The sequence below is a fragment of the Micromesistius poutassou genome (genome assembly GCF_964030765.1).
Source record: "Micromesistius poutassou genome assembly, chromosome: 8".
NCBI lineage: Eukaryota > Metazoa > Chordata > Actinopteri > Gadiformes > Gadidae > Micromesistius > Micromesistius poutassou.
In genome coordinates, this window is record NC_140278.1 from 14,636,050 (window position 1) to 14,651,696 (window position 15,647).

The 15,647-nt window shown below is 49.7% G+C and overlaps 1 protein-coding gene across 3 annotated transcripts in view; it reads right to left on the reverse strand.

The window, feature by feature from the left end:
* sema6cb (semaphorin 6Cb) overlaps positions 1–15,647 on the reverse strand; it is a 126,488-nt gene that overhangs the window by 31,560 nt on the left and 79,281 nt on the right. For all 3 annotated transcript variants that reach the window (XM_084471177.1, XM_084471175.1, XM_084471176.1), the window contains 9 exons: positions 12,327–12,383; positions 11,230–11,331; positions 6,692–6,782; positions 5,794–5,916; positions 5,168–5,256; positions 4,270–4,487; positions 3,465–3,596; positions 3,037–3,192; positions 341–517 (listed from right to left, as the gene is read on the reverse strand). In XM_084471177.1, the coding sequence (XP_084327303.1) occupies positions 341–517; positions 3,037–3,192; positions 3,465–3,596; positions 4,270–4,487; positions 5,168–5,256; positions 5,794–5,916; positions 6,692–6,782; positions 11,230–11,331; positions 12,327–12,383 (1,145 nt within the window). The remainder of the gene's footprint in view (positions 1–340; positions 518–3,036; positions 3,193–3,464; positions 3,597–4,269; positions 4,488–5,167; positions 5,257–5,793; positions 5,917–6,691; positions 6,783–11,229; positions 11,332–12,326; positions 12,384–15,647) is intronic.

Here is a 15,647-nt window from a genome sequence, read left to right on the forward strand (position 1 = left end):
AGGGAGAGAGACACACACACAGACACATGGGGGTAAGTATGTGTAAATGTATGTGCTATCTGTGTGGTTCCATATCTCTGTCCATGCGTCTCTGTGTACACATGGCTGTGTGGGCTTTGAGGCAACACAAGACAGTGGGTTCCAACACGGATCCACAACACAGACAAAGGAACCACAACCGACGAAACCGACCATTGCCTGGACACAAGGACCTCTAAAGAGAACCATCGAGAGGGAAAGTGGATTGAAAACCACCCAGCATTGTGTGTCCATCTGCCCTTATCAGCCCCTCCACAGGGCAACGTCTGAGAACAATCGGCGCTGGATGGGCCCCGGTTACCTCTCGGGGTTGTAGACGTCGATGTCCTCCAGCAGGGCGGTGCTGAAGGAGGCGTTGGAGCCCTGGGTGCTGGCCAGGATCTTCAGCAGGCGCCCGTTCTCCGAGCCCAGGAACACCACCGTGTGGTTCTTGTAGGGCCCGGCCGAGGTGTCCACTGTGATCTGGGTCAGCTTGAACCTGGGTTGTTTCAGAGAGAGAGAGAGGAAAGAAAGGGGGGTCGGGTTACACAGAGCTCAGTGGCGGTACATCTGGAAAAGTCGGTTTTAAAAACGGCGACTAAGAAAAAGCCGTGCCAAGTCAATATCTTCTCAGTCACACAATCCACCCAGTTTGTCCCTTATTCTGCCACACGGAGCTGTGGTTAACATGGTCAACAGAGCTTTTAAATCCTGATATATTTTATCCAGTATGAAGAAAATCTGTGTGTTTGTTGTGTGCATGTGAACTCTCTCCACCTCCAACTCTCATCCATCCATCAATCAATCATCCCTGTCATCCTTAAAACACCCATCATCCTTAAAACACCCATCGATCTGCCAGCCTCCAAAGAGCCTCATCCATCCATGCAGTCCTTCATCAAACTGTCTATCAGTTCACCCAAAGCCAACCCATTCCCCCCCTCTGCACTTCCATAATTCTCCGCAGTCAGAGAGTTTTCTGAGTTCAAGGCGATCCTTCTGCTTCTCATTTGGTCTTGTGACAGCCAAGCAAGTAGTGTGACCGATCTGAGGAAGATTTCCCTCCACCACTGCATTAAAGGGAACCAAACATGGCCCACAGAGCCCTCCACTTGTTATTTGCACCAAAGCACAGGTAGACTTTTTTTATTTTCTATTCGCAACGCTGAGAAGTTTCCAGTTTTATTCACTCTATAGTGAATTCAACTTGTACATACCTATATAAATATTATTTTTATATCCCCTATTATAATATGCAGCATATTTCTCTCCGCCTGGCCCTGTGCTTTTCATCTCCTCTGACAGCTGAGATTTCCCCTCTGGGATCAATAAAGGAGAAGCGTCTTATCTATCTTTCCACCCCACCCCGTATCAGCTCCTCCACCTCCACAACCACAACCACCACCGTCCCCACCACCACCACCACCACTACCACTACCAGCACCAGCACCACCAGCAGCAGCCCGGCTGGGTGTTTACCCACAATAACTACACAGCCACGCTACGGCGCGCCCGCTTGTCACCGTGGCGTAATGCGCCACTCCTGGTTGGATCTCCTCTCGCGAGGAGCGGGGAGCCAGATGTGTTGTCTCGGCACCAGATGTGAGCTGACACACACACACACACACACACACACACACACACACACACACACACACACCCACACACACACACACACACACACACACACACACACACACTCAACATGCACAACTGGGATGACAGTCTGGCGTGACTTTAGCTGGGGCGGGCGGGGAGTGGGGGGGGGGGGGGGGGGGGGGGGCAGTGAGTGAGTGATTGGGCGAGAGACAGAGAGAAAGAGAATGTGTGTGTGTGCCGTTTGTCTCTTTGGTGTGTAGACAAGATTGTGAGGTTCTTTTTAGTTTTCTGGGGGATATGAATGTGTGTATGGTTCTCTTGTGTTAGTTAACATCTATGCAGATGTTGCTGCTGGGTGCATGTAGTGCACCCAGCATCAACATGCACCCTACATGCACCCAGCGCACGTCTGTGCGCCATCTGCATGTGTGTGTGTGTGTTTGTCAACACCTATCTTATCTGCCACGTTGTTTTTCAAAAGACTCACACATCCACTGTGTGTGTGTGTGTGTGTGTATAGTTTGAGAGAACCTCCTGTGGACTGAGTCAGAGCCGGTGGGAGACTCAGAGCCGGTGGGAGAGCGCTTTGATGTGGGCAGCAATCGAACCCGTTCTCCCGTGCAGAATAAATGTAATTGGTTTTAATGAGGGACAGGGCGCTGTTCTTCCACCCGAGTTCACTCGTCGATATCTGCCGCACTGCATGCTGGGAAGGGAACACGCTACGGGGGCAGCTTCGTGTGGCGGGCCGATAATGGAACAGAAGTGCACAAATACGGCAACAAGCAGCCACAAGGGAAACAATTAATGTGTTTTTGCACTTCAAGGATTAATAATTGCATTGCCGCTCTCGATGAGGTCAAGCACACAGCGCGCCGCCGCCCTACCGCCGCCCTACTGCCGCCCTACCGCTGGCATTGATTAGGTTTTGATTAATCTGCGACCTTTCCAGCCAAGCCCAAATTGAGGAGCGGATGCAAAAGCCACGGCTGTGTGTCTGCCCGACAGGTACAAGCAGTCCTCACTTTACCCCACTTTGTCTCAAAGAGTGTCTGGTCACCGTGTTGCTCTAAAACGTCTGTTGTTTCTGTGCAAAGTCTATCCACCTACGACCACCAGTGGAAGTGGAAGTGTCCACCCAAGGCTTAGGCTGTAAAGATCCAGGTGTAGTCTACCGGTGGGTACGGTACACAAGGGCGGAGGCCACAGAGTTGATCGACACTACTTCAAGTTGAACAGTGGATAGAGTCTTTAAATGGCGCGGAATCACAAGGGTAAAACATCAGCCCTTCAATGTGCAACTGTAACCAGAAACCTCAGAAGCAGTGCCACCCATGACCAAACACTAGTATACACCCTGTGTTTTTTTGGGGTTACAAAAACCCAGAAATAGGGCCCCTTCAAGTCTCCCTCCCGTACCTGCTGGTGGTGCGCGTGAAGTAGGGCTGGTCGTTGACCGAGGGCACGGCCTCGTCCATCAGCGGGTAGGACTTGATGAAGGTCAGCGTCTCGTCCGGGAAGGTGGTGGACGACTTGTAGGTGGAGGCGGAGCCGTCGGCCGCACAGCAGCCGGGCCTGCGGGCGCGCGTCAGAGGGAGGAGACAGTGACGGATAAACATGAAGCAAACAGGAACGACGTCTCAGACATCTGGGTGGGCTTTAGTTCAGCGGCAGAGCAGGGAGGCTGAGGACAGCTGTTTTGTTCTCTAGTCTGTGCGGAAAACACGACAAGTGAAACGACAGCAGTGCCAGCCGCGTGCGCAGATGTGAATTCCATTGTGAGCGACAGGCGAACACGTTCTTGGAAACACGTCTCGGCGGAGCCGTTTAGAGGGGCCCGGCATTACCTTGGTTTGGGGACCTGCTCCTCGGGCACGGGGGTCCAGGCCGACTCGCTGTTGCGCTGCTCTTTGAATTTGCCGTTGAAAGCCTTTTCAATGTCGTCCATGTAGAAGGCACACACCGCTGAGCCTGTGATGCTGGTGACACGCAGAGACACGACGTGAACAATTGAAGGAAGTCTAAATGCCCTGGTGAATGTTCTAGATAAACACTAACCACTACTCATACTACCCCTACTGTTTTGTAGACATTTTCTTACAAAGCGATAATGAATTGAGGTACATATCCAAGCAGGGAGGAGTAAAGGCAGCTTGCTCAAGGACGCTTACAGGTACTCTGCAGACATTGGGGACTTTTCAAGACTAATGGTTTGACACCACAGCCCTGGCACCAAACCAATCTACCACCACTACTACTACTACTACAGTTTGTAGTCCTTGCTGAGGCATAGCAGGCTTTTATCCTATGAAAATGTAATATGGTTTATTTTTTTTCCCTATCTCGATGTACATTTCATGATACACCCCATGCACTTAGGGGTTGGTAGGGGTTGAGGCGTGAGTAAGTTCTGGGTTTGAACCCAGAACTTTTCCAATGTGCGTGTGTATGTATGTATGTATGAATACACAAATCCCAAGCAACTTGTACAGAGTTGTATGGCAGTAAAGTATTGAATCTTGAATGTATGCATGTATGTATGTATGCATGTATGCATGTATGTATGTATATATGTATATACGTATGTGTGTGTGTGTGTGTGTGCGTGTATGCGTGTGCGCGTGTGTGTGCGTGTGTGTTAAACCGACCAACCTGTTGGCCTGGGTGGTGAAGACCCCCAGCACGGCGGGCCGGTGGTTGATCTGCAGCACGTTGGTGAGCGACTGCAGGACGTCAAAGTAGAAGAAGGAGTCCCCCGGCACGGAGCAGTTGAGCCGCGCCTTCAGGAAGGACGTCCAGTAGCGCTCCAGCACCCGCGGGGACCCGCCGTTGTCGTTCTTGCAGACCCGGGCGACGCGTGAGAACACCACCTTGGAGGGAGGGGGAGGGGGGGTAACACACCTTAGTCCTGCCTTTGTATACTGCGCCGACGTCCGTGATGTCCCTTGGAGCCGTAGATTCTGAGGACTAGCATGTCACGGCACGTTATACTTGTGTACGACGTGTAGTGACACAATGCACTTGCGGCGGTCGGCTATTCGCTCATATGGAGAACCACCACTTCATACACATGGGGTGAAAGAAATCGCAGCACATCATTGGTCTAAGTGAAAAAGTTGGACCAACGATGTCAATTCTCTGTATCAGACCGATGGAGAATAAACATTCTGGACCCATGCCTCTCTAACATCACAAAATAGCCAAACATGACGGTCCCCCTTTGACTTTGACGTATAATGAAGGTGTAGGTGACAAATAAAAAGCTTGATCTAATAACATGGGTACGATTGTTAAAGTGCCCAGAGTCCAGAGTACAATAAACCCAATGCTGATGGGTGCAATCACTCCATCCCTCCTTCACACAGCATTTTCCTTACGACGCAATAATCAAGCATTGACTCTCCAAATTACATAGTGTTCTATAACACATCCCAGAGCCCAGAGCGCTTTCTGTGGAGCGGTGCGGACCCCACGTGAGGCGGACGCCACGTGAGCAGACACCAGCACGGCGCCGGCAGGGCTGACGGCAGCGGCAGGACACGCGCCTCACCTTTCCCAGGGTGGTGTACTCCACCGCGATCTCGCTGAAGAAGAAGTACACGTAGTTCCCGTACTCGATGGCGTGTAGGAAGTGGGGCTCTGGGAGGAGGAGGAGGAGGGTGGAGAGGGGAGGGAGGGGAGGGGGGAGGGCGGGAAGACAGCAGAGGAGAATGTTCAACAGTGACACTGACTCTGCGGCGCTGACGGCTCCTGATTTGTATTCCTCGCCGCGCCGCGGAGTGGAAAGACCCGGGGAGACAGCGAGCTAGCAAGCCACCGTCACCCCCTCCCCCCCAACCCCCCCACTGCGGCTGCCCTCCCCCCCCCCCCCCCACTGCTAGTCACCCTCCACCCCTCTCCCCTCGCTTCCCCTCCCACCCCCTGCGGAGAACACAAAGGTTTCTGTCTGAAGAGGTGAGAATGAACTGAACTGTAGGGACACTGCGTTCTTGTACCATTGAATACTTACACAAGAAAATAAAAATAAACAAAAGAAAACTTTCCTTTTTCCGAGCACAATAAACAGCGATAGCGGAAGTCTTAGGTGATAAGTTGCAGCGAGTCAGCACAAAAAAAAAAAGGCACACCCAGAAGAGGCCGCTTAAATAAGTAATACAGCTTGTCGGACCGCCTCACCTCTCAGCCACTTGGAGTCGTACTTGACGGTTCGCAGGACGGGCCGGCTCTCCCCCAGACTGCGATAGATCACCGCGTCGCTTGCCAGGAAGTCCGTCATGGTGGCCGAGTAGAAGTCGCCGCCTGGCAGGGCAAAAAGAAACCCATCAATCAAGGTGCTTTTCACAGAAACTCCTAAGACAACCCTGGGCGGGCTTATTTTTAACTCTCAGGTAACTTTCCTTGCCCTTTAAAAGAAAGTAGACGACCACAGATGTGAACGTGACACCCTCTTGAAGCCCGCCCGTGTGTACCGAGAGTAAATGTCACACAAACGTCGGCGGGATCTGGGACAGCTTTTGAGGGTCCATCTGTCGTACATCCTGGACTGTGATCCCATTGGTCACTAGAAATCCAGCCCAGATTCACTCGGTGAAGAAAGGACATATCTCCTAATCAGAGGAGACGGCTGCTGATCTTATTAGGAGAGGCTGACAATGTTTCAGACAATCGATTACCGTCTCATGAAACTATTGAACAAGGTCTGCTGTCCTGTTCCAGTTTTGCACAACTCATTAGTGGTGGGGGCAGTAATGCACACACACACACACACTTTTATATAATCTAATTTAGTCACTTTTGCAGACACTTTTACCCAAAAATATTTTGTGAATCACTTGAGATACTTGTCATTAATGAGGGCACCTTGTTTCGGGGATTCTTACAGGTAGACTGCGGTCATTAGAGTTTGAACACAGAACCTCTCCGCTGAACCCAAATCGTCCTAACCACTGGACTATCCCGACCCCACATATGCTAACTTGAGTACAGACATTAAGTTAACATTAGGGGGGAGATGTCATTGAGGCAGGACCTGTGGGCATGGATCACCATCTGGATCACCATCAGGAGGACCTACCAGCGAACAGGCCCACGTTGGACTGGCGGGACTCGAAGGGACAGCGCGCCTGGCCCAGCATCTCCTCCCCGTCCTGCTCCAGCGTGGCCATCTAAGGTCAGACAGGGGGAGACATTTACGAAGCCATATACCAAGAGATTTACACAAAATGCCAGGCCACAACACTGAAATAAAAGACAAATCCCCCCCTGCTGTAAACACGCGTCTCCTAAAAGTAATCACGGCTGTGTTTTACTACGAGGTGACGCGTGATCACCCGCTAGGTCACTGTCAAGGCCCCCCCCCCTGAAAACTTTGGCACACCTCAAAACACACGGCGAGCACTTTTTATGCCATCGGGTTTATGTACTGAAGAAGAAAAATAAGTATGCGTGCCCAAATCAATCTCCGGTAATGAAGGCCCACACATGAGTCATAAAGATTAGTTTATTTGATGTGTGATGTACGGCGGCCGTAAGAAAGGTTGTGGGCGAGGGCTGGGAGGCCGGGCTGTCAGGTTGGCAAGGGACGAGATATCTGCTGCCTGCAGATATTAAGCTGCTATATTCTGACCTGCTGTTAACAAGGTTGTAAACCCCGGCTACAGCAAGACCAGAAAATCCCTCCTGTGTGTGTGTGATGTGTGTGTGTGATGTGTGTGTGATGTGTGTGTGTGTGTGTGCGTGTGCGTGCGCGTGTGCTTGTGTTTGCAGGGACAAAGGGTGTGGTTTTAAGAGGGTGAGGTCGTCGGAGCACTGAAACCAACTATAAAGATGTTCCCGGTGCAGAGGTGAAAAACACATTTTACTTAAAACAGTTTCCAGGAAGCAAATCCTCCCTTAGAAGAACGACAGAGGCCCCAAGACCAAAGGGGAAACCGCTCAGAAGCCACAGATGTTGCATGCGCTTTTGAATGTGGTTAGTCACAGTTCACCGCCATAACCTAGCTTCTTTTAACCCTGTACAGACTAGGCGCCTCCAAACGTGAGTCCTGATGTCCTAATGTACATAGTGTGCTCCTTCACGAGCAGGAGGCTGCAGACTGCAGTGTAGCCGCCGAGGAGCACTGGTCAGAGCAGAGCCAGGCTGGATATCCACTGGGGCACTTTAAGCTCATAGCCTCTTCTGTCACTGGCAGTGACACACACACACACACACGCACGCAGACACGCAGTGTCAAGCACACACAGATGCACAGTCGAGCACACTCACACAAATTACACACGCACGCCCAAGCACCAACAAAAAAAAGCAAGCACACACACACACACACACACACACACACACACACACACACACACACACACACACACACAATAACGGGAAAATATGACCAAATAAGTCATACATTTACAAAAACAACAGCTGCACGCACTTTGTGCACACACAAAATGGCCGTTGTCCAGATTTCCTGGTCCCCCAAGGTTTTTCCAAGAGCCGTTCCACGTGATTTACACGTTGCGGTGTTCCCGGACGTCCACTGAGCTTGCGTAATACCTGCGTAATTGGTTTCCAGACGGAAGCGCGTGGACCGCAGGGGGGAAGGTGTTAATGGGGGGGTGGAGTGGCTGGAGCATGTTTGGGCGCCATGTCGGGAGTCAGACTGGCAGGAGGCGTGGAAGTTGGTTCAACAGTAAATCAGCTCTTTAGTTTTCATTCATGGTGGAAGTTTCACTATGGAAATAAGTGATCACACCGCTTAGCACAAACTTTGTCCATTACATACATAAATTAAACTCTACATTTGAGTTACAATTACACTACACTATAATTACACTATAATCCCAGGCTGGGCATTTTTCAATCTAAACAAGGAGGTACATGGTGAGACATGCAACAACAATGCCAGCATGGCCACTGTTTATTTCCTGGTGTCTATTGAATGTTAATGCATCTGCCATGACCATTATGCTATAAGGCGCTTAGCTAGAAATGTCCTGAATGCTTTCTCCAAGGTCACACTGCCATATCTAATAGAGCAATTTAGGTGTCCATAAAACTGACAATACATCACCAATGTTAAGGAGACATAACTAAAATACAGATTCTTTTGGCAATCACCTAGACACCCCTCTCTCTCTCTCTCTCTCTCTCTCTCACGCATCACAAGAGCGCTTAAGTATTTTCTTCAAACAAAAGGGAATAGAGCTCATGGGAAATGTAGTGTTTATTCGTGGAAATACAACCCCTTTCCCCCCAAAAGCACCCATACGGGGCCCTTACTTCTAAAGTATTCTCTATTTTCCTGGACCCTGTCATGGGCCCCGTAATGCCTCCGGCCCCTCACTTTACACACCAGCGGCCTGACCTCCCTGTCCTGGGGGTCAGCACTCTGGAACCAGCCTCTCCTAAAGTGAACTTTTAAAACAGTTCCTCGCCCCCCCCCCCCCCCTCCTCGCAGGCATCGGCCCAATAATCCCTGCGCTGGTAGATTTATGCATTGGAAGAGTCTTTTCCCCGTCTTTCTCTCTGTCTTTCCTTACCTCCCCCCTCGCTCTGTCTTCCACTGAGGGCCGCTGTGAATCATTAACTGCTCTAAAACATGATGTCATCTGCAGGGAGGTTTCGACCGGACTAAAGCCCGTTTGGCTGAACTGTGGAAAGATGGGAGGCCCATAGGATCCTTACCATCTCAGGAAGAGATTTACAACAGCACTAGCTCTGATCTGATACGCCGTGGATACTAGAGCATTTGTAAGGTTCACTGGTTTACAAAGTAGTACATAAAACTAGTTTAAATCCAAAGTGAGCAGTGAAAACAGATGTATTGCATATATTCACACAATAAAGGAGCAGGTCTATGGACTGGACTATGGGACTATGGCCAGTAGAAAGACAACTTAGAATGCCCTAGCCACAATGCCAGATGAACCAGAACAACTCAATCACTATCGGTGCCTTTCCTCAACAGACTCGCTCTACACCCCTCTCTCTCTCATTATTCATCCCTACCGGTACAGCAGACAGTAAACCACGGAGATAAGGCTCTGAGTGGTTTTATAGAATTAAAAACCTCCTCCCCGTTCTCCTCACACTCTCCCTCGCTCTCTCTCTGTAAATCCCTCCATTCCAGAGCCAGACACTCTCCTTCCGGCTCCGCTCCTCTAGTAGCTGTTTGGCACGGCCTGCCCCCCCAAACTGGCTTTCTTCATATTTCATATTTCTCCTTTCAAAACGTCCCACACCTCAGTACACCATCTATCTTTCTGTTGACAGATTGTCCTCACTTTGTTCGTATCTTTTCTTGCTGACTGCACATGTTATTCTGTCAACACCGAGCCTCTCATCTGCTTACACCAAACACAGATTATGGTACGAAACTTCTGCTTTCAAAATAGTGATGGCAGCTTCAAAAAAAATAATAATAAAAAGAACAAACACCAAAAAAAAAACCACTGCGTCTGTCTTCAAAGTGGCAGCGACTGGGCTGGTTAAGGGAAACCGTCAATCGCACCTGCGAGAGAAACCATCAGTATTACACTCAAACCAGTTAGTACACTCAGACAGACGCCTCTGGTTCCCTGGCAGTACAAAGCTTTGGCTAGAGTCTTACTGTGTGTTCACACCGCACTTCGCCCCGCGACACGTTTCAATGTTAAGTGAACGTGTAGACGCGAATCGGGCGAATCTTTTTTTCGCCGATACGCGCGACAAGATTTGATTGACAGCGCGAAATTTTTCCTCGTGAACGGCGAGCGCGTTCACGTGGATTCGCGCCGCGAATAATTCGCCCCGCGAATAAAGTTAAAATATTTCAACTTCTTCGCGGCATTCGCGTTGAAACAGCCAATCAGCGTTCACTCCCTGTGGGTAACGTGGGTGAAGTAACGTAAAACAGCCAATCAGCGTTCACTCCCTGAGTGACGTCACGTAACAGCCAATCAGTTCACTCCCTGGGTGAAGTAACGTAAAACAGCCAATCACCGTTCAACCGTTCAGTGAACCGCAGCTTGGAGGAGAAAGTGATTGTTGCCGTTTGCGACTCCCGCTCTATATCTACATATAATATATAAATATCTATATCATATAATATATACGATATATATAATATCACGGCACAAAGCGGTGTGCGCCTCCGGATTATATTATTAACCCATAAACGACGGGCTCTCCCTCTTCCACAACAGGTACAGACACACATCTCGGCCATGGTTGATGAGAATGGCATGAATGACCGTTGCCAGGCAAAAAAAAAATTCGCCCCGCGAATAATTCGCCCCGCGAATGCACACAAAAATGCACAGCGACAGATTATGATTTGTCGCGCGGCAACATTCGCCTATTCGCGCGAATAGGCGAAATGGGACAAAGTGCGGTGTGAACACACAGTTACATTGGGTTTGCTCCCAACCATTTCCTGTAGGACTTCAGAATTTCCCATCTGGTATCGGCAAAGTGTTATCTTAGGACATCCATTATGACATGACCCCGTTCTTGCTCCGAAATGCATCAGAATTTTTGTATCCAAGCTCACTTTAGATCTGTCCTAGGCTCACACTGGGAGCAGCATGTACACAACGCACTGTGTAACAACCCACAGTCACGCCACACATGCTCACCTTGTAGTTTCGGCAGGCGGGGTTGAAGGCGTTGGTACCGCAGGCAAACAGCGTCTCGTCGGTGCGAGGGACCAGGACTTTGATGTAGTTGTAGCATTCGTCCTGCAGGGAGTAAAGCAGCCCCATGTTACTGCTGAACATGGGGGATGACACCTGCCAACCCGGGCCACAACTACAGACGTGGGGGTGAGGGGACTACCGGCTGTGGATTAGAGCTAGGACTGATGTTAAGGTGTTGATGTCTTAACACAGACACATCCACACACGTGCACTGCATGTCGAAAAGACACATAAACAGAACAGAGCACGCAAACAGAATGGCCTGCATGTGTGCACGCATGCACGTACACGCACACACACACACACACACACACACACACACACACACACACACACACACACACACACACACACACACACACACACACACGCACGGGTGGACAGACAGATGGGCACACAGATACAGAGACATACAGACACACACACACACACACACAAGAGACTGATGGCCAAAACAAAGAAAGTTTCACACAAACACACATACAACACACACAACCGCATACACTTCACCAGGAATAGCCAATTGGGCAAGATGAAAAGTTTATGAATTTGTGGTGTGTGTGTGTGTGTGTGGTTGTTTGAATTGCAATTTATGTGTGTCTTTGTGTTATATTATCAGTTGGAGGCAGGGGTGGGATTATGTGTGCACGTCCATGCAATGTGTGTGTCTTTGCGTGTGTGTGTGTATTTGTTCAGGGAATTCTAACTGTTGTTTTATTCATGAGGCTGTGGGACGGTGTGACTGTTTTTTGTGTATGTGTGTGTGTGCTTGTCTGTGCCTGTGTGTGTCTGTTTATGCATGTGTGTCTGCTTATGCATGTGTCCGTCTTGCGTGTGTATCTGTGTGTTTGTGTGTATGTGTGTTTGTGTCTGTGTGTGTGTGTGCTTGTATGCGCATCTGTCTGCAATGCGTGTACGCCCACATTTGTTTGCGTGAGTGAGTGTGTGTGTGCGTGCGTATGTGTGCATGCGCCTGCGTGTGTGTTCATGCGCATGCATTCGTGCGTGTGCGTGTGCGCGGCGTGGCTGCTACTCACGCTGTTCTTCCCTCGCACGGTGCACTTCTCCACATCCTTGGTCTTCCAAGTGAGCTTCTGAAAGGGGAACAGACACCAGGCTGTCAGAGGAGACGGGCCGGGTTCCCAGGACCACCCGGCTCTCGCTGTTCTCCAGCACTCCAGTCCCATTAACAGACAGATGCGCTGGAACTCTCATTAGCTTCAATATACCATCCCGGTGGTAAAGACGACAGACAAGACCCCACCGTCAGAGATGCCGGGGGGGGGAACAGCAGCTGAAAAGCCACCATAAAGCCACCGTAACCACAGAGCACCAGGGTTAAACAACCTTGAGGTGGATGCTTTTGTACCGCGGCCAGCATGGTGATGTATGTACGTCGATGTTAATTACATCCTATTATCTTCCCCGGTCCTGGGGCGATGCGCTGTGCTCTCCACCTGGGCCGCGCACACGCGCACACACACACACACACACACACATACGATGCTCGTCTTCTGCTTAAAGATGTTTTTGTTTATTTTTACTAATAAACATAATATGTCTAATGAACACGCACGCACATACGCACACATGCATACACACAAAGACAAACGTGAAGAGATATGCACACGCACACGCATTGCAGACAGATGCACATACAGGCACACACTCACTCACACACACTATGATCGTCAACGTAGCAATCAATGCCATTTTATCACTGTTACTGAGATAAGACCCCAATTTAGAGAGAACTAAATTGACAAACACATAGCGTCCGTCTTCCCGTGCACTATGTGAACTCACTTTGCTGTGGACGCACTTTGCTCCGCACGCAGGTGGCGTTTTTTTCATGACGCCTTTTCCAAGGCACTCGGATGTTACGACCGAGGGCCACCAGTGCCGAGGTGTGTGTGAACGTGTGGAGCGCAGTCTGGGCAGTGGTTTGTTTCATAGGCAGCTGAGACAGTGGGTTCACTGGCTCTTTAAAAGAAGGATGAAGTAGAGCTAACATCTGTTCCAGCTCCACTCCAGGAGTCACTACTAGATCCACGCTAATCTACACTATGCTATGCTATGAGCAATGCTACACAATGTGCAATGCTTAGCTGCACTATGAGCTACACTACAAGCTATGTTAAGCTACAAAATGAGCACTTCTTAGCTAAACCATTCTATTAGCTAGTTACATCCTCGGAGCTACGTTATAAGATACACTATTCTTTACTATGCCTCACTAAGAGCTAGGCTTAGCTACACTGAGCTAACTCTTCATTGTCTTGCTTGGCCACCACCCATAAGAAACTGCGCACTTGACAACTTAGGTTACAGCAGAAACAAAATAACAGGAAACTGCAATTTTCGTTGGTTAACATAACCCCAAAGTCCACACCAGAAACACCAGAATATTTGGTGGGCTGGAACAAGTACCCGAGGATCCCAAGTGCATGTATTCCACAAAGAGCAGGGCTGAAAATCAACATGAACTCTGGACAAATCCCCCCTCGAAATCTACAAAACTATCCATGAAATGTAAAAGGTTTCTGGCACTCTCAGGGCCCCGGACCTGGCCTGAAGCTAGGAAAAGGCTGTGTTTTACAATAAGGGTCAGATCCACAAAATCTATCCAGCAATGCAAAAATACTGTTCAAACCAAATCCTTTTGGCTTCTGAAACCGATAGAGGGACACATCTAACAGTGTGACTATAAAGGATTGCACTTACACTTCATAATAGAATACAATCGCTCGCTTTATAAACCATCCAGATAACCTTTTTGATCATACCCAGTGTGTTTATATCTTGCATTTCAAGCCTTTTTACACGTTGCATTGTCAGGAGTCTATCCAGCTTGCAATCTGATTTCCTTTGACGAGCAGCACGGGACCCACTCTGACTAGTGAATAAGTAGGAGGCAACAGAGGCAACAGTTGTTGTGGAGAAATTTGTCTTGGCTAATACCTTGACCCATTCACCGTTGCGGAGAGGCAGGAGAATGCAGATGACTCGTGGGAGAAGGTTCATTCTTTGAATGTTGGTTAAAAATTTAGACGAACCATGCATAACAATGAGCTTTCAGTTACCAAGAGAGGCTGCGCATATTGTTACCTCATGGCTGGAATTAGGATCCAGTCTCAATGTGAGCCCACTTCCTCTTGACATTGTCCGGCTGTTATGGGATTACATTGTGATTGTAATGTATGCATGGTACATTTACACCGGTTGAAAAATGTGTTCATTTAGTTACGGTTAAAAGATACAAACAGAAGCTTTTTCCTTATACCCTGGCAGAATTGGATACCTCAGCTTAGAGTCTTAACTATTGGATCTGTAGCTGCATCCGTAGTCATGGAGATGGAATCTGAGTGCCACTCAACTCAGGAGCTCCAGGCTCTTAAAGACGGCGGGATGTGAAAGCATCTCGGGGAGTTGCAGTCAGCATAGTGACTGAAGCCTACCCAGCGCTACCCACACAGAGGAAGGTAAAAAAAATGAGTAAAAAGTGACCACATCGAGGTGGGATCCAGGGCGGGGGACAAGGGTGTGACATGATGTAGCGGACGGGCGGCTCCGAATCGCTGGGTCACGTGCTAACAACCCGGCTCAAGCAGCTGGCACAGTGGGGCCATGAGATGGAGAGGAGGGCCGGGAGGAAGGACGGGAGGAAAGGGGGAAGGATGAGATTCAGCGCGCAGCGACGGAACATCTCTTAAGTCTTCCCGCTTGCATGTCTGACACGCTGGAGCACTCATAACGACACAAATAAATAATACATGTTCCCGCCTTTCATCCGGAGCCAAGGCGCTTCACATGTCGGAGAGGCACACACTCATCACACAATCACACACGCACACGCATTAAAACATCCATCATAAACAATCCGAGAGAGGAGAAGATGACGGTGCAACGCCGTCCGCCCCGCAATCGCCTGGGGAGCGTGGCGGCGCCCGGAGCAGTCAACAAGTCAAAGTGTCGGATCGATGGCGGGGAACTCCTCGACACCCGAGCTGCGGCGGCGGCGGGGGGCGGGGGGCGGGGGGCGGCGGCGGTGGGCTCGGGGGAGTGGACAGCCGTGTTCAAAGCTAATTCTAAACGCAAGCAAACAAAAAAGTCCCCGGCGCCTCGCAGGCTTCTTACTTAAGTGCAATCGTGTTTGACAAATTAGATTCAGACAGAAACACGAGCAGCGACACTTCAGAAAGCTGGTGGAGCACCGGGCTGGGCGTATTGGATATATGTCTGGAGAGAGATGCTTAATGCCTGAAGAAAGGAGGCAGGAAAACAGCACGGGGAGGGGGGGGGGGTTAGAATAAAGAGACATCAACATCTCTTCCAAAATTTCTGGTTGTAGAAATGTA